Here is a 26,358-nt window from a genome sequence, read left to right as displayed (position 1 = left end):
GCTATTAGATATGTTTTCAAAGCTTGTTGCAAAAGCTTCTGTTCTTCTGTTGTCCAAAAGGTGAAATCTGTGCATGGACTTTCAAATTGTTCCAAAGGTGGTGTACTGTCAGCCTGAGGCATGACTCCCTGTGGTGTGCTGTCGTTTTAATGCAGGTCATGATTTTGGAGACTCTTTTTTTTACCAACTCCATAAAAAGAGTGTGTGTTCATGTAATTGGCAACAGCTTCCTATGCTACTGTGATTTATAAGAAATACACAGATTTGGTCATTCAGGTGACCAAAATACATTTCTCATATAAATTTGGTCTTCATCCATGGTTCCTGGCTCACATCTCCCAAAAACCTTGCAATTTCACAAATTACAAGAACAGTGGGAGTATTTTTGTTATAAGATTTGGTCTCTTGTCCTTGGTTCTTGAAATTGCTTTCGAGCCATAAAGGTGAAATGGGTGTTTTGTTATTCATAACAAGCCCCTTTCCACCACAACTGGGTTTACATCATGAAGTGACTTCTGGAAGCACTAAGGGTGGGGGCTGGTTGCCAGGGGAATGAACCAGGAATGTCTTACCCCCAATTCCGGGGAGGGGGGAGGGCTGCAAGTTGAATCAATCACCAATGGCCAAGGAGTGGATCAGTCATGCCTATATAATGCAATGAAACCTCCATAAAAAAACCAAAAGGAGGGGGTTCCAGTTGGTGAACACATGGAGATCTGAGGAGAGTGGCAGACTCCAAGAGGGAATGGAAGCTCTAAGCCCTTTCCCCATACCTTGCCCTGTGTACCTCTTCCATCTGCCTGTTCCTGAGTTATATCCTTCTATAATAAACCAGTAATCTAGCAAGTAAAATGTTTCTCTGAGTTCTGTGAACCACTCTAGCAAATTACTGAAACTCAAGGTGGGGAGTGTCATTGGAACCTCCAATCTACAGCCAGTTGACAACCTGGACTTGCTACTGGCATCTGAAGCCCCACTCTTGTGGGCTTTAACCTGTGGGATGTGATGCTATGTCTGGGTAGATACGTCAAAATGGAGTTAAACTGTAGGACACCCAGCTGGTGTCCAAGAATCGCTTGTTGGTTTGGGGAACTCCACACCCCCCTAACATGCACACACACACAATTTCCCATCTTGAATTTGTTCCAGCAAGGAAGAAGTTCACAGCTTTAATTAGTAATTACAGGTCACTTCTCTTCTGACCGGTTTTTACTGCCATTTCCACCTTCGACAGTTGATTTGTCTGCATTCCTAGATGCTTGCCGCATACAAGGCCTTAGCTTCCTCCTTCTCTTTTGTAATTTGTTCTTTTGCTTCTACCATCTGTTTTACCAGAGAAACCATTCCTGTTTCTTTTGTAGATGCTGACGCGTTTCATTTAAATACATAAGCTTGCTAGTTGGAACCCATCTCAAAGTTTTTCCACTTCTTCCTTCCCTCTAACCTGCTCCATCTCATTATCAGAAAAGTGATTCCAGGTCTTCCATGAATTATGAAGTTTTTGCCTTTCCCTTTTAATGGCTTTTTCCCCCCTGGGTATCCTTCCCTTCTTTGCCAATAACCTCCTCTCCTTTCTCCTGAGCTCTCCAAGCAGCTTCTGCTTCAGCCCATCTTTGTTTTTCCTCAGTTTTGGACTCCTTCTGTTTTCCTTCTGCTTGTGCTTTCTTCTCTGCTCCTTTTTTGGCTTTTTCTTTTTCTTTTAAAAAAATTGTTTTACCCTTGCATCACAGCTATATATACATTATCAAGTAATATTCTCATTCAATTCAGTTCTTTTTTTTCTTGATGTCCTGTTGCTCTGTCATGCTTCTCAATCCATCTCCTCTCATTGTGACATCCTGCTTCTTTATTTAAATACAAAAATCCTCTCCAGGAGTAAAACTTATACCAGAAGGAATAAAATGTCTCTCCATCTTCAAATGGTGAATTCATATCACCAAGTTTATGAGCTTTTTTATTCTTTATCTAGAATTCCTGTCAAGCCTTGGGGAAAACACTCTGAAGAACTTGTCCTTTGCTTCACTTTTATTTATTTTTTTAATATAAGTTGTTTTCAAGTTGGCTAACACACTGTGCATACAGTGTGTTCTTGGTTTTAGGGGTAGAGTCCCATGATTCATCACTTACATAAAACACCCAGTGCTCATCCCCACAAGTGCCCTCCTCAATGCACTTTTAGAAGTAACTGAATTATGAAAAGTAAGCTGTGTTAGATTCTCTTATTTTCACTGGATCAGACATTTCATAAGCTTTCATAATGCAAGTAGTTATGAAGTAGCCATGATTTCCTTCTTTTATTGTTTCTTCAGCTGCTTTCAGTGATATTTTAACACCATTTTTTATGAGCAGCTTTGGTCTATCTCTGTGTAACTCTGTCTTACGTGGCCAAATCCAAGAACCACATAATGATCTTGGTTCTTCCCGTGTTTGGGATCAAGTATTTTCAGCATGAGAAACCACCCTAATGAGGCAGGCCAAGCCAGGTCTAAGGACTCAAAGACAGGGTCCTACAGGACTAGTTAAGAGGGTCCTTGGCTTCATGCAGTATAGAAATCAAACATGAACCAGCAGGAAGTGGGAGAAAAGTTTTTTGAAGATATAGAGAGAGCAGATACGAAGAGCCATCTGGGAGACTTGAAAAGGAAAGGAGCTTGAGTCTCATCTTTGCTTGGGGTCTCAGGCTTTTGCTGGCACTTGTGACCTGGTGCATGTGTTCTCTTAGGCATCCAGGAACTGAGCAGAACAAGGGCAGGATCTAGGTGTCCTTCATATCACTCACTCCCTGAATGAGTCTTGGCATCCAGATGTCTAGTGCCAGTCGTCTAGAATAGGCACATGGTGGCTCTGCCCGGGTCATTCCTTAGATGTCATCTATTGTGCTGGAAGACTCCAAAGATATCATTATCTCTCTGTCCCTCAGGAGGAGGACATATGCTATTTGCATTACAAGGCATGTGAGCAGTGGGGTGCCGGTGCGGGTCCTAGCAAGAAAAGAAGCTGGAAAAGAAGCAAAGGGGGGAAAAAAACCAGTTTTTTCTCTCATGGGGTCCCTTGGGTTTCCCTGTCTCAATAAGTGTAGTTCTTCACTTTCTGTTCCCTGTCATCACTGGTTCCAGAGGTCAGAAAATGGTGACGGCAGTGCTTAGGCAAAGCCCTGTGAGTACAGCGGTTCACTTCCCATTTGGAGAGCACTGAGCATCCTGTGGCTCTGCCTCCCAGGCCCAACCTTGTGCCTTGGTTCCATAAAGTCCACAGAACAGCACATGAAGACAGCCAATAACAACTTCTGGATGAAGCCTTCCTGCTGTGCTCATTTCCTGCACACTTTAAAACACAGATCCTTTTAATTTTTTACAAACTTGTCCAGAGAATAGAAAAGGGAGGGAGGCATACTATCTTCCCCTCCTCCATCTCCACTCATTCTGAGACCTTAGTGCCAAAAATACTGACAAGGACAGTATGAGAAAGGAAATTTGCAGGCTATCTCTCATGAATATAGTTGCAAAAACTGTAGCAAACAAAATTGTAGCAACCCAAATTTTAAAGTTTTTTTTTTTAAATTATACCATGACGAGGAAAGTCTCATTTTAGAAAACTAAAGATGTCATCCATCACACTAACAGAGGAAAAGAATCTAATAAGCATCACAATAAATATCTGCAGAAATTTCTTTTTTAAAACCCATTCATAACTTTAAAAAATATCTCCTAGTACTAAAACTAGGAATAGAACTTCCTTAATCTAGTCAAAGATGTATCTAAAACCTATGAATGCATCAGGTTTGCAATGCAGAATGCAAAATGGGGAAATGTCTGAAACATCCTCTTCCAGAAGATGATCAAGACCAGAAGCCATCTATCATCTTGATTATTTAAGAATGTATGGCAGTCGTCGTCAAAACAAAAAGGCAAGAAAATGAAATTAACAGGAGCTGGAGTGAAAGGCAGGGACCAGAGTATATGATACAGCAAGAAGAGTCTGATGTGGGTAGCCATAGATAAGATGAGGAACAAATTATACCCTAAATGAGCACTAAATATAAAGGAAAGCTGATAATTCTAATGAGGCTCCTTTTATGTTCTCATGCTACTCTGTAAATGTTTTTTCAAAGTTAACGTGTTCTGTGAACGAACAAAGTAAACAAAAGTAGGCCAGACAATGAAACCTTTACTTTATGAAAATAAGAGTATTTATACAAACCTGAATTTTCTTTAATACAAGCGGAGTTTCCTGATCCCATACGTGGACAGTTCCTCCATCAGTAATATATGCTTTACATGCTGTCACCATTTGATTTGTTACCTAAAATAAATACAAGTCCAAAATAACTATAGGTAAAGAGAGAAATAAAGGTTAAGATTTTTAAACCATAACCAAAAAAATATGATAAATAGTAAATTTACAAGATGAAACCACAATATAAAAAATAAAGAAATACACATTCTAGTGCAAACCAAGAAAATTCAAAATTTTGATGGCATTTAAGTCAATGTCACTGGGGCCATAAATTTCAAAGTCCTCTATATTTTTCTGTTGTTTATCTTTCCTCTAATTAGGATCCAAGTGTGATTCTTCACCATTCTTCAACATGCAAACTAAATTTAAAGTTAACCACAACCCCAAAATAGTGGGAGAAAAAAAAACAGTCACTTAAATGGTCAGGAGGTTAGACTGAGATGGCAGGTTGACACACAGACATTTTGGAGAATTCCTAAAATATGGAAAGCACATGGGATCAAATTTCCAGAAAGGAGGTGTGGGGGGGAAGACTAGAGGAAACCAGAACCCAGTTCTGGAGAAGGTTACCATGAAGGTGGAACATTTATGGGAAATCTTTGAGGTGGGAGACAATGAGAGGTATCCCTTGTTTATGATGCTGCACATTGAAATTGGAGCAGCTTGTACAGTAGGTAACAATGACATATGCTGGCAGGACAAAGCCATGAGTGTGGACTATGCCCCAGGTAGCTTCTGTGCCCCAGGAGGACATGTCAGAGAAAAAGCTCTTGACATTCCCCCTCTGCCTGCCCCCCCCCCCCACACACACACAAGAGACAGACTACAAGGAACAGCACAGGAAGGCAAATTAGGAGTTGAAGACAAAAATAGGCAGACAACTAAGAATGACCAAACAATTAAAGAAAATAAACATGGTAACAGAGGCATTAAACTCAACAAAAAGGAAATACAAAAAAAATATATGTAAAATATTTTAAAATATCTTTTATTAACTAAATTAGTTCAGGAGGAAGAGATGAGAGTATTTTGCATCACGAAAAGAAAACAACTAGAGAACTTGGAAGTTGAAATTTTTATTATCAAAATAAAAAAAATTTATTGATGAACTGACTGGCAACTGGGACATAAATGAAGAGCAAATGAGTGAGCTGAAAGGTCAAAGGACAGAAAGTGACAAAAAAAAATTAAGAGAAATGGAAGTTAGATTCAAGGGGAGAGAATAAATTGAACAGGTAGGTAAGGAATAGTCAAAATCAAAACAAGGAAATTTCTCAGGAATGGAGACAAAAGTCTTTGGATTGAAATAATCCAGCAAATACAGAACAAGATAAATGTAAAAAGAAACACATCACTTTGAAATTTTAGAAGTTCAAGGATAGAGAAAAAAATCCTAAAAGCTTCTTGAAAGAATAAGATAGGTTGCCTACAAAGGAAAAATAATCAGATTAGCATCTAATTTCTCATGAACAGTCCTGGATAGGAGACAACAACATCTTCAAGTTTCCAGAAGAAAATTATGTTGAAATTGGAATCCCAGTCAAACTAACATTTGAGTGGCAGGACAAAATGAAGCTATTTTCACACATGCAGGAATTCAGGAGGTTCACCATACACAGACTCTCTCTCTGAAAGAACCATTTGAGAATACTTTTCACCCAAAGAAATAATGAATCCAAGATGGAGGAAGATATGGAAATCACCAAACAGAGGTGATCAAAGAAACTAGCAACGCTTAGATTTCAGTCGGAATACATGTGGATTCAAAATGTTAACAAAATATTAGGCAAAATAGTTTCAAAATATTAACAAAAATAGGGGCGCCTGGGTGGCTCAGTTGGTTAGGCAACCGACTTCAGCTCAGGTCATCATCTCACGGTTCATGGGTTCCAGCCCCGCATCGGGCTCTCTGCTGACAGCTCAGAGCCTGGAGCCTGCTTCAGATTCTGTGTCTCCCCTTCTCTCTGCCCCTCCCCTGCTCACACTCTGCGTCTGTCTCTCAATAATAAATAAATGTTAAAAAAAATTTTTTTAAATATTAACAAAAATACAAAATGAGAAATCTCAGCGTGGGACATACATAACAAGAAAGAGAGAGACAAGGGATGGGGAAAAATCCTAAACTTCTTGCTTTGTTTGGGAAATAGATGATGATTAAATCTATTCATTTGCTTGTTAAAAGAAATGTGACTGTTACTTTATATATTTATGTTCTGCTTGAATCACAAAGAAATTCTATTCATGTGTTTCGTGGATGATTTTTCAAGTTACTTAAGTGATGAACCATATGTCATCAGAGGAAGATTTTACACAAACTACAGGGCCACCGGGAGAGGCTAAAGACACATTGTTAATAGTGGACACAATTCTTAGGTCCTGAGGAAACTATCTGAACAGAATAAATTAGAAAAGCACCAGCTACATTTAAACAAAACACCTGAGGGCTTACCTCTAACAAAAAGAGGGTACACCTTCAGTTAAGTACAACTAACCAGTCAACACCTTTCATTTCTTGTCCACTGGAAGTATTGAAATCCTAACTCGGAGAGGCACCCAAACTTCCCAGTTCCCTTCTCTGGCCCCGAGGGAAAGTATTATTAACTTTTTTACAGGGTGACATGTGTGATTTCTTCCTTGGAAACTTACTTTGATAAACAACGAGGTCATTCTCTCTGAGGTATTATAATACCGTGACACACCGTGAATCATTCTGATGGCATTAATCAAATTTTGTATTCCATGTGCCATGGAAACCTAAAATTGAAATATATTAAGGGAAGTCCGTCATATATTTATATTTTTAATAAACAATATTCTGTAAAATTCAAAACTCTAAACATGCATAAAATAAGGCTGAAACTTTGATCTTAAAGTCAACTTTTACTAAATGCAATGTAGTGTCCCAGACTGGATCTTGGAACAGAAAAAGAATATCAGTTTTGACAAATGTACCAAGAAAATGCAAGGTGTTAACGGGAGAAACTTGAAGACGATTCTGTACTGTCATTGTAACTTATCTGTACATCTAACCTTAAAAGTTTGTTTAAAAATAAAATTTAAGAGGTGAAAATGATTTTAGGATGAATAGTTCAAGACAATCTATTTAAAGATGAAGAAACTTGATATCTTCAAGGGTAAAGTGACTTGCTTATGGCCAGAAAGCTAGTTTAAAACAGAGATCAGACTAAAACCTATTTCCACTTGTGCAATTCAATTCACCTTTCAGCAAAACTACTAACTACCACCAGTTTTGGAGGATATTTGGGAGAAATTCAAATATATAAATTCAAATATAAGGACAGTTCTAGAGGCAGTCACAACAGAGTGGAAGAGATACATGCAAAACAGTGAAACAAGTGGAAAAGCATTCAGCAAAGGGAAACAAGTACAAGAGAGACATAAACCATCACTAATGTATATTGAATGCTTACGATATGCCAGGCACTAGGCAATGAGCTTCACATATTACCTTAATTTATGCTGACAATGATCATTTAAGGTACATTAGATCATCACATCTGAAACATCACTGATTACAAAATGGCACCAATTCTTTATACATTAGCAAGAAAGGAAAAAAATGCTCAATATGGGAAGTTTTAACTCTCCCGTAAAACTAAGCCACCAACAGGCTAAATGCCCTCTGTAAATGTAATCATGAAATAAAGGAGCCATGGAGAAAATGACAGGAACAAAGATTCCATGTCCAAATCTTGTTCCTTGGGTATGGTGGGAGAATAAACTGTCCTGGAGATTTGTACCACAGGCTGGTTACTTACTCACCGTAGTCTAAATTCATACCAATGTTACCAACAAAACAAAACAAAACAAAATAAAAAAAAAAAACACTTCAATCGGAAAACTAATAATCTAAGATGGTGTCCAGTCACATCCACAATGATTCTTAAGACTGGACTCTCTTATAAGATGTGCTCTGAGTACAGAGATGTTAAATGTGAGAAAGATAACTGTCGTAGAACCTAAAAAATAAAGTATTATGATTATTCCCATTGTGCAGATGAGAAAACATAGAAGCAGGGAAGTTAAGTACCTTGTCCCACAGTTGTTACATAACTACAGTTATGTGCCTGAGATTTTGAGACCCTGCTTTTAACTATGACACAAATCAGGATGGAAGAACAGGTCAATGGCTGTTCCATCATCAAGGAGCTTGCCTTTTGCTAGGACAAAACAGAATATATAAAAGATTTCTTTAAATTTTTTTTTTAACATTTATTTATTTTTGAGACAGAGAGAGACAGAGCATGAACGGGGGAGGGTCAGAGAGAGAGGGAGACACAGAATCTGAAACAGGCTCCAGGCTCTGAGCAGTCAGCACAGAGCCCAACGCGGGGCTCGAACCCACGGACAGTGAGATCGTGACCTGAGCCGAAGTCGGACGCTTAACCGACTGAGCCACCCAGGCACCCCTAAAAGATTTCTTTAATAATGACAAAATAAAACCAGAAATAACTACTGAATAGTGTACTGTATGTCCTAGGCATCAGGTGTTAACTATGGCTTAATTAAATCAATTGTATGTGACTTATGTAAATTAACATCATTACTTTGTAGGTAACCTTGTATGTCAGAATTCATATTGTATGTGTTATCTGCATATCAGAAAGAGTCTAATGAAAATAAGCCTTGCAGGAGTCCCTTCCACTCTCAATAAAGCAAGTCTACAAAGTGCCCCTTGCTCCAGTGAAGAAGGCTCAGAGATGGCACCAAATGGGTCCATCAGGAAAATGACCTTCATCTAAATTTAAACATCATTTATTAGAGAAGCTCCTTGAGCACATAGTTCTTACCTATCTGTACACAGCGTTTGACACTTTATATGTAAAATACACGACAGATATGCCAATACCCAGAAAGTGCAATAGCAAGATAATAAAATGAAACATTAAACATAAAATTCATAAAATTTATCAACAAGAAATGGAAGCATGAGTCCTCTGAACTTTTCCTGCTCAAATGTGAGTTACAAGCTAAACTAGTTTGTGAGTTACAAACCAAAGCAATTGCTGTTTGCTATTAATGAGAGTAAAGAAAATGAGGATAAAAAGAATAGTGAATGCATCGAAGACAGTGACTATATGAGGGGGAAGCAATTATATGACAGTATTATTAGTACTTCTTTAATATCAAAGATAATGTTTGAAACATTCCTTCATCAGAGAATATAAAAAGCTCAATAACAACAACAACAACAACAACAGCAACAAAATAATAATAATAATGTATATCCATGGCTAGAGCAATCGAATAAAATTTTTTAAATTACTAGGATGAAAAGAACACCAGAACTAAAAGATGTGAAAATTCTATACATTTAAACAAGTCTTTTGAACCAAGAAGTTGAAATTAGTACACCTAAAAATCTAGAGAGCTTGATAACAATAAAAAGCATTGTACCTTTCTTCCAAGTTTATTTTTTATAATGAAGAGCTTTAAATAATATAGAAAAGTACAGAGAATAGTATAATGATCAGTTATATCCATCACTACACTTGACAAAAATTAATGTTTTGTTACATTTGTTTCATCAATATCTACTTGCAGGTAGTCCTCCTAGAATAGACTTTAAATATATGTCTATTTAATATTTGAATCTTCAACTCTTGTGAATAAGCCCAAATGCATGTGACATGTGATAATTCTGATTTTTCTTAGAAATAGATTTTAACTGCACATGCTATAAAGCTGGGGAATCAAGTCACTGAGCTCCTGAGTGAGCCAAGTAATGGCCATAATTCTCTATTACCAATTTGGTTTGTTTTACTCATGATCATATGCACACAAACACCTAAAAAGTGATGCAAAATGTTCTAATGTGAAACGGATTTTTAAAAGGTCCCCAGCAGAAGTCCAGTTGCTGGTACTAAAGGTGTAAATAAGCTGTAAATAAAACCCATCATCTGTTTATGGAATCAATTCCAAGACTGCTCCTGGAAGTCTTCCTATTCTCTCTCATGGTGCTTTCTGGTGGAGAATACATTCCTGCATGGCCGTAAGAACTGTCCTGACCAAGGCTCTCAACTCTACATTTTTCCCTCCTCACCTACATTAAACTCCTTGGTTAACGGAACCATCTTGGAATGGATATGAACCACCCCTATACATATCTATCTTCTCCAAATCCTCTTTCCCTGACTCCAGGATGAAACCAGCATTGACCTTTCCCTAAAAAGTTTGGCCAACCAAACCATATAGCCAATGGCAACATGTATGTGGAGGCTTTGACTATGTCTTCAAAAATTAGAATGGAGAATGCTGAATTTGTATATCAGACACTAATATAAATTATTTTGAAAGCATTTTAACTTAGAGAATAACTTGAAGAAGCAGCATGGAGAAGTAGGAACAAAAACAAAGCAAAATGCCAGAGTGCTAGATTCAAATTCAGTCTCATGACTTACAGTTGTAGAAATGCTCAAATTCTATTCTTTGTTTTTAAAATGAGGACTGTTTTGCATACAGAATGAAAATGCATGGAAAGTATATATTACAATGCCCACAGTAAAAGGCCAGGGGTTTTCAAGACTGTGGACACCTTTAAAAACACAATTGCCTGAGGAACTCTCCTGGCTAAACGTGATGCACAAAAGAGGCAACACCCAGCCAAAGTTGGGCAACACTGCCATAAGTTCTCAACAAATATTAGTTTCCTTGACTTCCCCTCTCTACTAAAGAAAGGATAAAATGTACCATGCTCTACATCAGGTTCCCAGAACTTATGGATTTGTAACTGGAATTTTATACTCATTGACCAACATCTTTCAATTTCCCCCACTTCCAGCCCTGGCAACTAACGTTCTATGAGTTAGTTACCATGAGTTTGGCTTTTTAAAATTCCACATATAAGTGAGATCACACAGTGTTTGTCTTTCTCTGTCGTACTTACTTCATTTAACATAATGTCCTCAAGGTCCACCCGTGTCACAAATGGCAAGATTTCCATCTTTCATATACATATCCACTTATCCAGTGATAGACACCTAGGTTTTTTCCATATCTTGGTTATTATGAGTAAGTAATACTGTGATGAACATGGGAGTGCAGATATCCTTATTTCATTTACTTTGAAAAGATACCCAGTAGTGGAATTGCTGGATCATATGATAATTCTATTTAATCTTTTGAGGAGTCTCCGTACTGTTTTCCATAGTGACTGCATCAATTTACATTCCCACTAACAGTGGACAAGGGTTCTTTTTTCTCCACATCCTTGTTATCTTGTTTTTTTGATGATAGCCATTCTAATAGCTATGAAGTGATATTACATTGTGGTTTTGATTTGTACTTCCTAATGATTAGTGATGTTGAGCTTCCTTTCACATTCTCATTGGTTATTGGGATGACTTCTTTGGGAAAATGTCTCTTCAGTTCCTGCCCATTTTTTCCATTATATTGTTTGCTTTTGTTATTGAGTTGTATAAATTCTTACATATTTTGAACATTGATTCCTTATCTGACATATGATTTGCAAATATTCTCTTCCATTCCATAGGTTGCCTTTACATTTTGTTGATACATATATACAAAATATATATATTATATAATATATATTATTATATATATTATATATTATTATATTATATTATATATATTATATATAATATTATATTATACATAATATATATTATAATATTACATATTTGATATAATATCCAAAAAAATCATCCCTAAAACCAATGTCAAGAAGTTTTTTCCCCATTCTTTTTTCCAGGAGTTTTATGGTTTCTTGTGTAACAATGAAGTCTTTAACCCATTCCAAGTTAATTTTTGTGGGCAATGTAAGATAGGGGTCTAACTTCATTCTTTTGCATATGATTATTCAGTTTTCCCAATACTATTTATTGAAGAGACTATCCTTTCCTCACTGAGTATTCTTAGCTCCCTTGTCAAAAATTTTTGACCATATATGTGAGGATTTATCTCTCTTGTTTCTGTCTGATTGATGTGTCTATTTTTATGCCAGTACCATAATGCTTTAGTTACTCTAGCTTTGCAGTATAGCTTGAAATCAGGAAGTGCAATGTCTCTAGCTTTATTATTCTTTCTCAGGATTGTTTTGACTAGTGGACATCTTTTGTGGGTACGTACAATATAAATTTCAGGATTTTTTTCCATTATTGCAAAAACTGTCACTGGAAATTTGATAGGGATTGTATGAATATATAGATGGCTTTGGGTAGTGTGGAAATTTTAACAATATTCATTCTTCCAATCCATGAACATGGGATATCTTTCTATTTCTTTTTGTAGTGCTTTGATATCAGGGTAATGCTGGTTGGGCACTCTCTCTTGCTCATTCCTGGATCATTCACCCTAGGGGAAGCAAGTTACCCTATGTAAAAACTCATGTGGTATGCAACTGGGGCCTGCTAACAACCATATGAGCAAGCTTAGAAGTGGACCCTCCAACTATTAGTCTCCACTTCCAGTGAGACCACATTCCCAGCTAATAGTTTGTCCACAACTTCATGAGACACCCTGAGGCAGAGACACTCAAACTATGCTATGCCTGGATTCTTGACTTATAGGAACTGTGTTTTACGCGAATCAGTTCTGGGGTAATTTGTGATGTGCAATGGATTAATTAGTTTAATTCACAAATGAGATTATACTCATGATAATGTCAAATATTTAAATGTAGTTTGGAATAATAAATAAGTTTATAATTCATGATAGATGTATAACAGGAAAATATATCTTTTATATAATTTTTCTGCAGTATACATTTCCCAATACACATATATTAAGTTATTTTAAAATGAGTTATTTTTAAAAGTACACTTTAAAAAGCATACTTACTAGGTCATAGTTACAGAGAGGTTGACACACTTTTTCTAAAGTGTACAAGTATCTGACATTATCTTTTGATTCATTTGCTGTATCTGTTATTCTTGCATCCAAATCACGCCAATTCTAGGGGAAAAATGTATAAGAATTCCATGAAACATCCAAATATATCACTGTACTTAATTTTAGTCAAGAAATTCAGGGGGCACCTGGGTGGCTCAGTCGGTTAAGCGTCTGCCTGCAGCCCAGGTCATGATCTCACAGCTCATGAGTTTGAGCCCCACGTCAGGCTCTGTGCTGACAGCTCAGAGCCTGGAGCCTGCTTCAGATTCTGTGTCTCCCTGTCTCTCTCTCTCTGCCCTTCCCCTGTTTGTGCACTGTCTCTCTCTCTCTCTCTTTCTCTCTCTCTCTCTCTCAAATATAAACATTAAAAAAATTAAAAAAAAAAGAAATTCAGGCTATTTTCCATAATCATACATATACTAAAGTAGCTGATACTGAAATGTGATTGATACATCTGTTTCTTATGTTATTTAAGACAAAGTTATCATAAACACCTTAAATGATTTACTAAAACTAAAGACTCATTCTGTTTGTAATTAACATTTTGTCTGTAGGCTTAAGCTGGACTTGCTTCTATCTGGAGTGACTTTTCTAGGTTAGTTATTTATAACATCGCATTATTTTGGGTCTTTGAAAAAAGGATATATATCTAGATAGACAGATACAGATATAGATAAATATAGATAAAATTTTTTAAAGAAAGAATACAGAAAAATAAAAGGACCCAGAAAAAATCAAACCAAACTGTGGACTAGTGGACATGAGCTATCTAACAAGAGCACATTTTTGTTTTTGACTTTCTATGTAGTTCTTTACCTCAATGAGCCTCTATTGATTCACAATTTCAAAAGCAACTTAAAAATAAATAGCAATCATTCCATAGTAGTATTGTCAAAATTGATACACAAAATATTGAGAAATACGTCTTCATTTCTATACTTCCTTTTCCTCTTTGGGAAATAATTGTGGATTATGAGAGAGCCTCACTCAACGTTTAAAACTCTCAACACATGGTTCCAGTATATGATGTGAAGAAGCAGTTCAAGAAGGGTAATTTTCTAGTTGGTTTTCTGAAGCATATCAAATTTTAAAATAAAAGGCCTTTTACCTTTAACAGTTTGGAGTGTGCAACATTAAGCACATTTATGACAGCCTTACAACTTGGTCCTTTAATCTGTTCAATGATATAATTGAATTTGGCTGATATGCGTTTCCAGTGTTCCAATTCAGTAAGTGGACCTGAGTCATCAGCTTCCTTTCTCATCTGCTCACTCTCAATAAGTACCTGCAATTAAAAAAAAAAAAATTCACGGAATTTAAGAATGCTACTTTCTTCTTTGGTAAAACCTCATTGTTTGCATCTTTTCAAAGGAAGCTAAAAATTTTTATAAATTTTAATTGAAGAATATTAAAAACTCTCAGCAAACTGGGACGCCTTGGTGGCTTAGTCAGTTAAGCATCTGACTTCTGCTCAGGTCATGATCTCATGGTTTGTGAGTTCGAGCCCTGTGTCAGTCTCTGTGCTGACAGTTCAGAGCCTGAAGCCTGATTCAGATTCTGTCTGCCCCTCCCCCATTTGTGCTCTGTCTCTCTCTGTCTCAAAAATAAACATTAAAAAAAAATTAAAAGAAAAACTCTTAGGAAACTAAGAACAAAAGGGAACTTCTTTAACATGATAAATAGTATCTACCAAAAATCTATAGCAAACCTCATATTTAATGATGAAATTTTAGAAAATATCACTTTAAAACCAAGGACAAGAAAAATTTGCCACTAACACCACCCACTACTATTCAACGTGGTAATGGAGGTCTCCAAACAAGAAAAGCAACCAAAAGGCATAAGAATTGGAAATTTAAAAAAAAAACAAAAACAATAATGGCAGTGTGCCTGGGTGGCTCAGCTGGTTGAGTGTCAGACTTGATTTCGGCTCAGGTCATGATCTCACGGTCATGAGATTGAACCCCACATCCGGCTCAGCACTAGGTGTGGAGTCTGCTTAAGATTCTCTCTCTCTCTCCTTCTGCCCTTCTTGTGTGCTCTCTCTCTCAAAAAAAATTGTCATAATCAAAGATGATATGTTTGGCTACATTTTTAAAATTCAAGAATATCTAAAGACAAACTTCTATAATAAGTAAAAGTGAACAATTCAGTAAGGTTACTGGATGTACACATAAATATTAATAGCATTTCTTTACAAGCCATATAGCAATCTGAAAATGTAATTTCTAAAAGAAGATAGTATTTGCTGTAACAAACAACAATGATCAGATATCTAGAGATTAGCAAAAGATGTACAATATCTTTGTGGATAAAATTAGAAAACTTACTTTCAGCATACAAAAGAAGACCTAAATAAATGGAGAGAAATACCATGTTCATGGATGGAAATATTCAACCACATAAAGGTGACAATTTTCTCTAAATTAATGTATACATTTAATGAAAACCAATCAAAATATCAATAGAGTTTTTCAGAATACTTGAAAAGCTAGTCTTAACATTAATTTGGAAGAATAATTAACCAGAAATAACCAATGCAATTTTGAAGAAAAATACATAAAGGGACTTGTCATGACAAATGTTGACTTAGTAAAAAACTACAGAAATGAAAGCAGTATTACATGAGTGTAAAACCCAAATAAGTAGACCAGTGGGATAGACAAAGGGATTTAGAAACTTTATATATTACAGAGTGATATTAAAAATTTGTCAGGAGGAAACAATGGGCTATTAAATAAACAGCTTATTTTGGGGACAATTGGCTAACTATATGGAAAAAGACAAAATTAGATTCCTACTCCACATACACAATTAATTCCAGATGGATTACAAATCTAAATATTAAAAACAAAATGGCAACACTTTTAAAGAAAACATAGGAGATGAGGGGAAAATGATGAAGTAAAGCATGGAACTAAATATCATAATTGTCAAGAAAATTGTTACCACTGGGGAAAGAAAAGGGAGTTAAAATTGGGAAGAGGGATGCATGGGGACTGTTAGGTGCTGGTAATGCTGCTTCTTAACTTGTGCAAAGGTTACATGAGTGTTCATTTTACAACAATTTGTTTCTTTTATGGTATTTATTTCTGTAGATTTCACTAATATTTAAGGTAAATAAATAACTCAGGAGAATATCTACATAATATTTAAGTAGAAAAGAGTTTCTTAAATAAAATACAAAAAGCACAATGTTCCTACCACTGGAGGTAGCTAAAATGAAGCTGGATTACAATTTGTAACTAATATGTTTACATTAAAATATAAAACTTTCACATGACTAAAGACACCATACCAAATGAACATGTAGGACACAATGGAGACCAACAAAGTTAACATATGGAAAATATTATTTAAACTCCAGCAACTTGGTAAGATATCATCAAGCAATCTGAAATAAAACTAGGTGAAGGATGTGAACAGGCAATTCAACAAAGAGAAAACTTAAATAGTCATTGAACACATTCAACCTCAATAGAAATCAGAGTAATACAAAATAAGGTATCATTCCACACCCAACATACTGACAAAGATTAAAAATCTAATGATCCAAGTGCAATAAAAGATTTGAAGAAATGGGAACTCTCATATGCTTCTATAAAAATGAAGTAAGTTAATACAACCACTCTTTGGAGGGCTATGTAATAGCCAATAAAAAAAGCCATATGCTATTGCTGTCAGCAATTCCACTGAGAAACTCTAGAACCTGTGCAAAGGAGATCTGAACAAAGGTATTAACTGAATTCTAAAAATTAAGTGAATTTCTAAAAATAGAAACAACTGTCTTTCTGAGGGAATGGATGAACAAATCTCTCTACCTCCTTAAACAGAGGATACTAGACATGACTTAAATGTATCTTAATGTCTGAAAATGTATATAATAAACTGATAGGAACACCAGACAGTAGTTAAGTGAATAATTTAATTTATTTGTACCAACATAGATGAAAGAGAATGCTAAATGAGAAAAAACATAAACTGTGAAATGATATTATAAATACCAATTGTATAAAGACCTTAATCACAAATATATATTCTGTATTTATATATATACATAGTGTATACATATAATTTTAATATATATAATTTAAAGCTTATAAATATGAAAATGCAATAAAAGTGTAAAACTTTCAGGAGAATGAGAGACAAAAACATCAGGATAGTGGTAATATAGAGGGAAGGAAAGGGATGGGTTGGAGGCTTTCATGAAAATAAAACAAGATCTGAAGTAAATGTGGCAGAAAATAAAACAGATCTGAAGTAAAATGAGAATCTATCTATTTAATCTCAATGGTAGTTTCAGGGGTCTTTGTTATATTGTTTTCTGTACTTTTTATGTTTATAGCTTCACATAACTCAAATTGTGATGGAATTTTTAAGAATACAAAGGAAGTAGAATACATAGTTGATTTTTCAGACCCATGAAGGTTCTTTCTTCACTCCATGAAAGTTACTTGCTTTTAATTTTAACCATTCTGTATAGAACTCTTTCCTAATCCTATCACAAGCTTCCTCATCACCTTAAATAGAGGACACTAGACATAATTTAAATTTCTCTTAACTGGCTGAAGGTCTATCTAGTTTGAATCACAGAATTAAAGAATGAAAATTCTTGAAATTTAATTCCTGTTACAACATGTTTCGCAGATAGATACCAGCCTCAAATTGGGTACTTTCAGGATGCAGTACATTCTGTATTTGTGTGTATGTGAAGAAGGGATTCTGTGAGAAAATTATCCTGATTTCAAGATTAAAAATCTCTCTCCTTGCAGCCACCACCTGGTCTTCTGCCATTTAGGGCCATACACTGCAAGTTTAATTTCACATGAAATCCCATCAAATATTTGAAGATATCATGACCTCCTAAACCCCCCTCCCACCCACTCCCAGGTCAAATATCTCCATGTACTTTCCTTGAATGACATTGTTCATATCCTTGGCCTATTTTTTTTCAATGTTGCCCATTTCTTAATGATGTAAAGAAGAGCTTTACATATTATGGATACTCTTTGTTATATATGCTGATTATATTTTCTCCAAGAAAGTTGTTTTTTAATTTTGCTCATGGTAATTTTTGACATATGGAAGTTAGTAAATTGTTTTTATGTAGTCAAATATGTCAGTTTTTTCTTTCATGGCTTCTGAGTTTTGTACCTTAAGAAGATATCAATAGAGCCCTATGTTGTGTTCTGATTCATTTATAGGTTTTGTTTTATTTTTCACATTACTTATTTAGGGTTGCTTTTGTTCACTCACAGTGTTTTTGAGATTCATCCAATCTGTCGTGTGTATCTGGTTTTTTTTTTTTTCATTTTTAGCTTTCAAATTTATGTTTATAATTTATCTTGACTAATTTTTGTGTATGACAAGGTCAATGTTTATTTTAGATGTCATGGTTCAGATGTTTATTTTAGATTAAAGATCTCTCCCATTTCCTGCATTGATTCTACTTAATTGGAGCCATTTGCTGCAATTGCCCAATGTGATTTTCTTATTTCAACTTGTTAAACCTCCCTAAATCTCAGCTATTTTCTTTTGCTTCTTCATTTTCATGAAAGAAAATCTATACTGATTGATTACAATAATTGGGGGGATCTCCTCAGCCATTGTGTAGGACAGAGCCCGATTTCCACAATGGGTTACAGCTCCCCCTTCCTCCAGCGACATAGTAAGTGGGTACAGAAGTCCTGCGGTGCTCTATTATCCACTTCAATTTCCTAGTGACACCTGGAACAAATTCTGTGACCAGCACTCCAGGCCCTGGTGGAGTTTCCAAAGTCCTCCAATTTTTCCATTCCAACTGCACCTCCTTTCTTCTAACATAGTTCTAAGAGAGGTAAATTGAAAGTGCTTTTTTCTAGCTTTTACTCAAGATTTTTTTTTGCCTTAGTCTTCACTTGACTGAACGTTTTCTTCTCTAGTTCCACTGACCTGTGCTCATGAACTAGAGATCCGTGAGTTGGCTCCTAGAGGCCTCTTTCAGTTTAGAGCAATTGCATAGTGCCTGATTTGGGGCAGTATGGGTAATGGAGGTTGGCACCTCTCAGAATGTTAACATATGCCCCGTTCTTATTGCTGCTTTCCCTACTGCCAGAGAGAATTTATTTGGCCAGAGAGTTGTGGTAGTGACATGAATGAGCCTAGTTTGAACATCTTTGTCAACATAGACAATTCCATTGATCAACCAAGAGGTATTTATTTAGTGTCTAGCACTGTGGCTATAGTTGTTTCATTGTATCCTCTTCTTTTCTCTTATGAAGAGTATAAACTATATATAAAGTATTGGAATGAACACTGGCTATTCCTGATTCCTCATTTTTTTCATTCTCAACCCATATGGTTATGGTTCCTCCTTAAGAGTGAGACATATTTAAAATATTTAAAATATTTTTAGATATTTAAATATTTTTACAGTATTTAAAATATTTTTTAAAAATATCTAAAAATATTTAAAAATATTTAAAATGTTTAAAATTAAAATTGATTTTCAGTGGCCCCCAGAAAACAATGATTTTGCACTGAGGTCAAGAATAAGCTGAGTTTCATAACCAAATCTGCAAGATTCCTCTTCCCTTTACTTTCAGGGACACAATGCAATGGCTAGGACACAGCTGAGAGCTACAACTCATATCTGATGTAATACTTGAGTTAGCTCACCTGTTCGATCTGTTTGTACCATGTCATCAGCACATCCTCTAGCTGACGAACCATTTCTGAATTGCTGGCTGCAGCTGTCACTTCTTCAAAAGTATGCAGTTTGGAAAAATCGACATTGTCTACCTTCTTTAACTTAACTGTGCCCTCAATACTTACTCTAGCACCTAAAAGAGAAGAAATAATATTGAGAAGAGGTGTTTAATGTCAATGTGTGGTTCCAGCTATAATTACTCAAATGTTAGAGAAACATAAATACAAACTGATGGTTAGATTGTGACTTGGTTATTTGTTAATAATATGTATTTTAATAATATGAACTAATAAAGTTGTATATTTTTGAAAGAGCTAATAATATAGTAATATTTTTAAATATGGTGGAATTTTTCATTAATAACATAGGAATAGAATCTGCTTGCTACAATGGAAAAATTTTTTAAAATATATCCTACTCCTGCAAAGATCCCCGGAAATGAGAGGTTCTAACGATTTGATTTCTTACTTCTAGGTCTCATAATTATTTTGAGTAATACTTTCTTTTAAGATGGAATGGTTTTCCTCTAAAGCTTATCTTTAATAACAGATCTTACAGTTAATCTGCTCATTTTCAGTAATGTACTAAACGTTAAATTTTGTACTTACCATCTAAAAATGAAAGGTATCTGTTGATGGTTTCGGTGAAAATGTGTTTTTCAGATTCTCCTTGCTTGGACTGGTTTAGAGCACCCCAATTATTTGTTGCAAGAATAGCTGGCACAAATATACTTGACAGCATATTGCTAATCCCAGGAAGGATTCCTGTTGATGCATCCAGTACAGTAAATAGCACTTCCTGAAAGGGTGGTGTTCAAATGTTATATGCTAATCCCATTAAAGAGCTGAAAATCATAACCTATTTTTCATTACATTAAGCGTAGGCAATACTTTCTATATATTAGGAAAACTTAGGCAGTCATGGAAATTAGAGTTCTAAAATCAACAAATTTATATTCTTCCCCCATTCTAACCATTCCCATGTGTGTTCATCAAGGCGACACTTTCCTCAGTGCTTTACTTTCAACATAGGTAAGGAGACAACCTGGAGCCTATACAATGTGGAGGAAATGAAGCTGAGCCTTCTGCATAAAGTTCTTAGTGGAAAATTGCCCTGTCCCGGGAAATGAGACTAGAAAAACTCAATCAGAGTAAGGAAAGAGCAATGAAATTAGCCCTCTGCCCAGAATTTTAAGTGGAAAAACTGATCAGTCTCAAGAAATAAAATACACAGAAATCAGAAGTCTAGCATTTATGAGTGTGACATTTCAATTAATACAATTTAAGTGACATGGACATCCCAAGCCAAGAAATTAAGATAAAAAAACTTGCCAAAAGCCACTACATTTCTTTTTAACTGTGAGCGTATGGCAGTGAAGACTACAACAGCTACAAGTACAGTACGGTGCCACAGCCTTGATTCGTGCTAAGGAGTCACCAGTCCTTCCTACTACTGCTTCTGCACCATTAGTCAAATGCCAACACAGTAAAAAGGGCAAATGTCTTAGTATAATGATAAAAATACATTTTGACGTTGCACGTTCCATGAAAGGGTTTAGGGAACCATTATGAGGACCACCGATATACCATATGCTCAACTGCGATTGGTTTTACACAGTTATAATGGTGTAAACAAATACTTATCTAAGCGAAATAGAATATAACTATGTTATAGTTATATAAGAACAAAGGGATGGAAAATGGCAGGAGGGGCATAGGATAAAAAAGAGCCAAATCTTCATCTTCCACAGAAAAAAGTCAATAAGTAATGTCTAATCTGGCAAAGGAACAATCAGAGCACACCATTTAGAGATATGGAGGCAAATGAAAGAATCTGTTGAGAGATTAATGGTTGCTCCTGGAGAGTGAGATAGACTTAAGTTTTCATAACAAGACTTACAGAATTTCTTCCTTTTTTAAAACTGCATACCGGGGTACCTCAGTGGCTCAGTCAGTTAAGCGTCAAACTCTTGATTTCAGCTCAGGTCATGATCTCACCACTTGTGAGACTGAGCCCCGCCTCTGGCTCTGCACTGGCTGCACCTTTTCTCTCTCTGTCCCTCCCCCCGCTGGTGTGCTTGCTCGTGCTCTCTCTCTCAAAATAAATAAACACGTTTTTCAAAATTGCATACAACTGTGACAAACATAAAAACTCACTTATAAAAAAGAATGAGTTGTTACAAACAAGTTGAAGGGAGAATTACTGAAATGGAAGACACACTGGGGAAACACGTGCACATGGTTGGAGACATCATGGTGAAACTGTTTGAAAGACAAAGAACAAAATCAACTGAAAGAAAAGACAGATCACCTATGAAGCACATTTACAGAAGAGGCTTAATCAGCCACAAGAGATACCAGAAGACAATGCAGTATCTACAAGGAGTCACAGGGAAATGATTCCCAACCTAGACTTGAAAACCAAGCTAAACAACCTCTCTTAAAGCCATTTTTTGTCATAAACAGAAAAGGAGAAAAATTAGGGTGGATTTGTTACTTAGCAAGATAAGAATTTCCTAATATTATAATTTAGTCTCACAACAATCCTGCAAGGTGGGTATTACTATTTCCAAGTTAATAATGTAAAAACCTAAGTCATAGAAAAGAAAAGCAACCTGTCAAGGAACACTCCACTGGTCAGTGGTGAGGGTAGGTGACAAATTTGGGTCTATCTGAATAAAATTGCTGTTTTTCCCATGTCATCAAGCTGCCTTCCCAGGACTAGATAAGCACTAGATAAGTCTTTCTAAACTATTAAATAGTTAAAATATTAAGTAAAGAGGAAATTAAAATAACTAATACTCAAAATTATGTGAACAACATTAAATTCTTTCCCAGTAAATGGAAGGATGGAAATTATTTGCACACCATCTAGAAGAAGTGGAATTTTCATGAATTTTAAAAGCAGTGTCTAAAGGATAAATATCACTTCATTCTACTATAGTAATTTCTCAGTTATCCTGAATACATGAATACATTTTCTTGGAACTCAAATCAGTCCTATATACAGAAAGGAGAGAAAGTAAAGTAAAAGTGTAACTATGGTAATACATTCAATGTTTAACTACAGGCTGGTGATGTCAACACATGGTAGAATAAGATGTCCTTTGTTTCTGTCCCCTAACAAAAACCAATAATTTGGTTTTTATCAATGGACAAAAGTGGCTTTGTGGGAGCTCTGGGATCCAGCACCATATGTCAAGGAACTCAGGAAGAGTCTCACCCACCATGCATCAGAGAACAGGCATCCAGACCTCAGTCTAGGTGTGAAACCTGCAGTGGCCATGAACCAGCTCTAACCCCTCTCAGACACTGTCCTAGAACCCCATGGAGAGCACTATTAATCACCCATGGACACAAGAGCCTTTGTGGAAGTCCAGATTTCAAGAAGAGACGTTCCTTCACACAGTTGAAGTAAAAAAATATGAGTTTGAGTGCACTGGATAAGGTAAGAGGAAAGACTTGACTTTATCCACATCACCCCTCCCCCAAGGCTGCACAGCTTAGGACCAAGGGAGATCTTCTCAGCCTTTAATTTCTCCTGTAGGGGCAAATGAGAGCATGTAAGTGAGCATCCAGCTTCCCCGGCTATGTAGGATGCTGCCAAAGAGGCTCATTTCTCTCCCACCCCATCCAGAGTACTAAATCATGAGCTGCATGGCTAGGGGACGGGGGGGGGGGGGGGGGGGGGGAGGGGGGTGGGCATAAACAAGCTGAGAGAGTGGCAGATAAGACTCTAAAGGAAGGCGCTAAAGGGAAGCAGATACTACTAACTCCACCACAGATTCCATCAAGGAGCCCACCACCGGAAGCCCAGCATGGCCACTGGAAACATCTGGCACATGGATTCCCCAACTGGCCCATGGGCGCCCCCAGCTCTCAGCATGCCTCAGCCACACAATGCCCCCTACCCTGTGGCTGGCTCCCCATGCATGCTCCTGATGGCAGCAGTGAGAGCATACTTTGGCAGATGGCTAGTGACTACATGAAGAAAGCCAGCCCAAATTTGTTGGCTAGGGGGGAGAACACAAACTTGAGCTTTAGCATCACCTTTGGGAAAACAAAAGGGAGGTTGTCAACTTGGTGCACTGCAGGATTGAGAGAAGGCATACAAGCTTAAGAATTCCTCCACAAAAGGGATAAAGAAGTGTAGAGCAGGTTTATCCACAGAAGGTCTCTAAGAGCCGCAGAATCACCAACAGGGCTGAGGGAAGATATTTTTCTCCCAAAGATGGTAAAGACCAGGGGACATGACTACTACATCAAAGGCAAAGACAGCAATACAAAACTTTAAGGAATGTGATACCACCAAAGGATCACAATAATTTTCTAGCAACCAACCCCAAAGACATGGAAATTTGCAATTTACATGATAAAGAATTCAACAAAGCTGTTTTAAGAAAACTCAGTGAACTACAGGAAAACACAGAAAGATAATTCAATGAAGTCATGAAAAAAATACATAAACAAAACGAGAGATTTAATAGAGACAGAAATCGTGAAAAAAGAGCCAATCAAAAATTTTGGAGCTGAGGAATACAAAGAAATGAAAAGTGCAACAGTGGTCATCAACAATAGAATGGATCAGGCAGAAGAAAGAATCTGTGAGATAAAAGACAGGAACTCTGAATTTATTCAGAGGATAACAAAGAAAAAAGAATGAAAAACATTAAACCTGTGTGATCTATGGAATATCATCAAAAGCACCAATCTGCAAATTATTGAAGTTTTAGGAAAAGAAGAGAGGGAGAAGGGGAAAGAAAGCTTATTTAAAGAAACAGTGATTGAGAAAAGCCCAGATCTGGGGAGAGATTTGGATATCCAAGTTCATGAAGCTCATGGGTCACCAAACAAAACCAACTTAATGAGATCCTTTTCAAGACACATTATAATAAAACTGCCAAAACTCAAAGACAAAGAGAAAATCTTAAAAGTAGTAAGAGAAAAAAAGCTTGTAACTTAGAAGGGAACCCTCCAAGGTTGCCAAAACAGATTTCTTAGCCAAACCCTGACAAGCCAGGAATGTGTGGAACCATATATTCAAAGTGCTGAAAGAAAAAAAATGCCAAGAATACTCTATCTGGCAAAATTACCCTTCAGCAATGAAGGAGAGAGAAAGATTTTTTTAGACAAACAAAAGCTGAAGTAATTCATCACCATGAGATCCACCTTACAAGAAATGCTGAAAGGAGTTCTTTAAGCTGAAATGAAAGGACACTAATTATTGACATGAACACATATGAAAACATACAATACCCTAAAAAAGGTAGGTATATAGTCAAATTCAGAATACTCTAACACTGTAAATATGAGTGGTGTTGTCCATGTAGCTCTAGTATAAAAGTTAAAGAATGAGTGTAATAAAAATAACTATAGCTACAAAGTTTGTTAATGAATATACAGAATAAAAAGAGATACATTGTGACATCAAAACATAAAAGGGAGGAGTAAGAGGATAGAGTTTTTGCATACAATTATTATCAGCATAAAATAAAGTGTTATAGCTATAATGTCTTATGTAAGCCTCATGGTAACAGCAAAGCAAAAATCTAGGGTAGATTCACAAAAGATTAAAAAGGAAGGGAACAGAGCGTACCACATGGAAAAACACCAATTTACAAAGGTAAGTAGAAACAGAGGGAAAAAGAAAAAAAAATGGAAGTATGAAACAACAAAAAGCAATTAATATATAGCATTAGTAACCCTTTACATATCAATAATTATTCTAACTGTAAACGGATTGAATTCACCAATCAAAAAACACAGAGTGGCTGCATGGATACAAAAACAAAACAGCTATATGCTGCCTAAAACAGACTGACTCCAGCTTTAAGGACAAACAGAGGCACAAAGTGAAAAGAGAAAATAAATATGCCATGCAAATGGAAATGAAAAGAAAGCAGAAGTAGCTATACTTATATCAGACAAAATAGATTTTAAGCCAAAACAATAACAGTAGACAAAAAAGGTTATTATACAATGATACACAGGTCACTTTATCAAAAAGATAAAGCAGTCATAAATATATATGCACCCAACAACAGAGCACCTAAATACATTAACCAAATGCTAACAGATCTGAAGGGAGAAACACACAACACAATAACAGTAGAGGACTTTTAATACCCTACTTTCAACAGTGGTTAGTTCATCCAGACAGAAAAGAAACAAGGAAATATTTTACTTGAACTGTAGTTTACACCAAATGGACCTAATAGACATATACAGAATATTCCACCCAATAGCAGAAGAATATATTCTTCTCAAATGCATGTGGAACATTTCCAGGAGAGATCCTATGGTAGGCCACAAAACAGCAAATTTAAGATGACTGAAATCATACCAAGTGTTTCTTTTTCTAGTCACTATTTTATGAAGCTAGAAATCAATGACAAAAGAAAGAAAAACTAGAAATTTCACAAATACGTGAGAATTAACACACTTCACACAATCAGTGGGTTGTGTTTTTTTAGAAGAAATCTAAAGGGAAATTAAAAATTATCTTGAAACAAATGAAAATGGAAACATAACATACCAAAACCTATAGGGTTTGGGATGCAG

The 26,358-nt window shown here is 36.1% G+C and overlaps 1 protein-coding gene and 1 pseudogene across 6 annotated transcripts in view; both read right to left on the bottom strand.

Annotated features, from left to right (window-relative positions):
- The window catches only part of DNAH8 (dynein axonemal heavy chain 8), a 325,383-nt gene that overhangs the window by 276,018 nt on the left and 23,007 nt on the right, over positions 1-26,358 (bottom strand). For all 6 annotated transcript variants that reach the window (XM_042986265.1, XM_042986264.1, XM_042986266.1 and 3 more), the window contains 6 exons: positions 20,407-20,596; positions 19,768-19,931; positions 14,216-14,392; positions 13,057-13,170; positions 6,883-6,990; positions 4,201-4,302 (listed from right to left, as the gene is read on the bottom strand). In XM_042986265.1, the coding sequence (XP_042842199.1) occupies positions 4,201-4,302; positions 6,883-6,990; positions 13,057-13,170; positions 14,216-14,392; positions 19,768-19,931; positions 20,407-20,596 (855 nt within the window). The remainder of the gene's footprint in view (positions 1-4,200; positions 4,303-6,882; positions 6,991-13,056; positions 13,171-14,215; positions 14,393-19,767; positions 19,932-20,406; positions 20,597-26,358) is intronic.
- LOC122238467 lies at positions 1,028-2,450 on the bottom strand (annotated as a pseudogene).

This window comes from Panthera tigris, chromosome B2 (assembly GCF_018350195.1).
Source record: "Panthera tigris isolate Pti1 chromosome B2, P.tigris_Pti1_mat1.1, whole genome shotgun sequence".
In the NCBI taxonomy this organism is placed as follows: Eukaryota; Metazoa; Chordata; class Mammalia; order Carnivora; family Felidae; genus Panthera; species Panthera tigris.
This window is presented reverse-complemented; position numbering and strand designations above follow the sequence as displayed.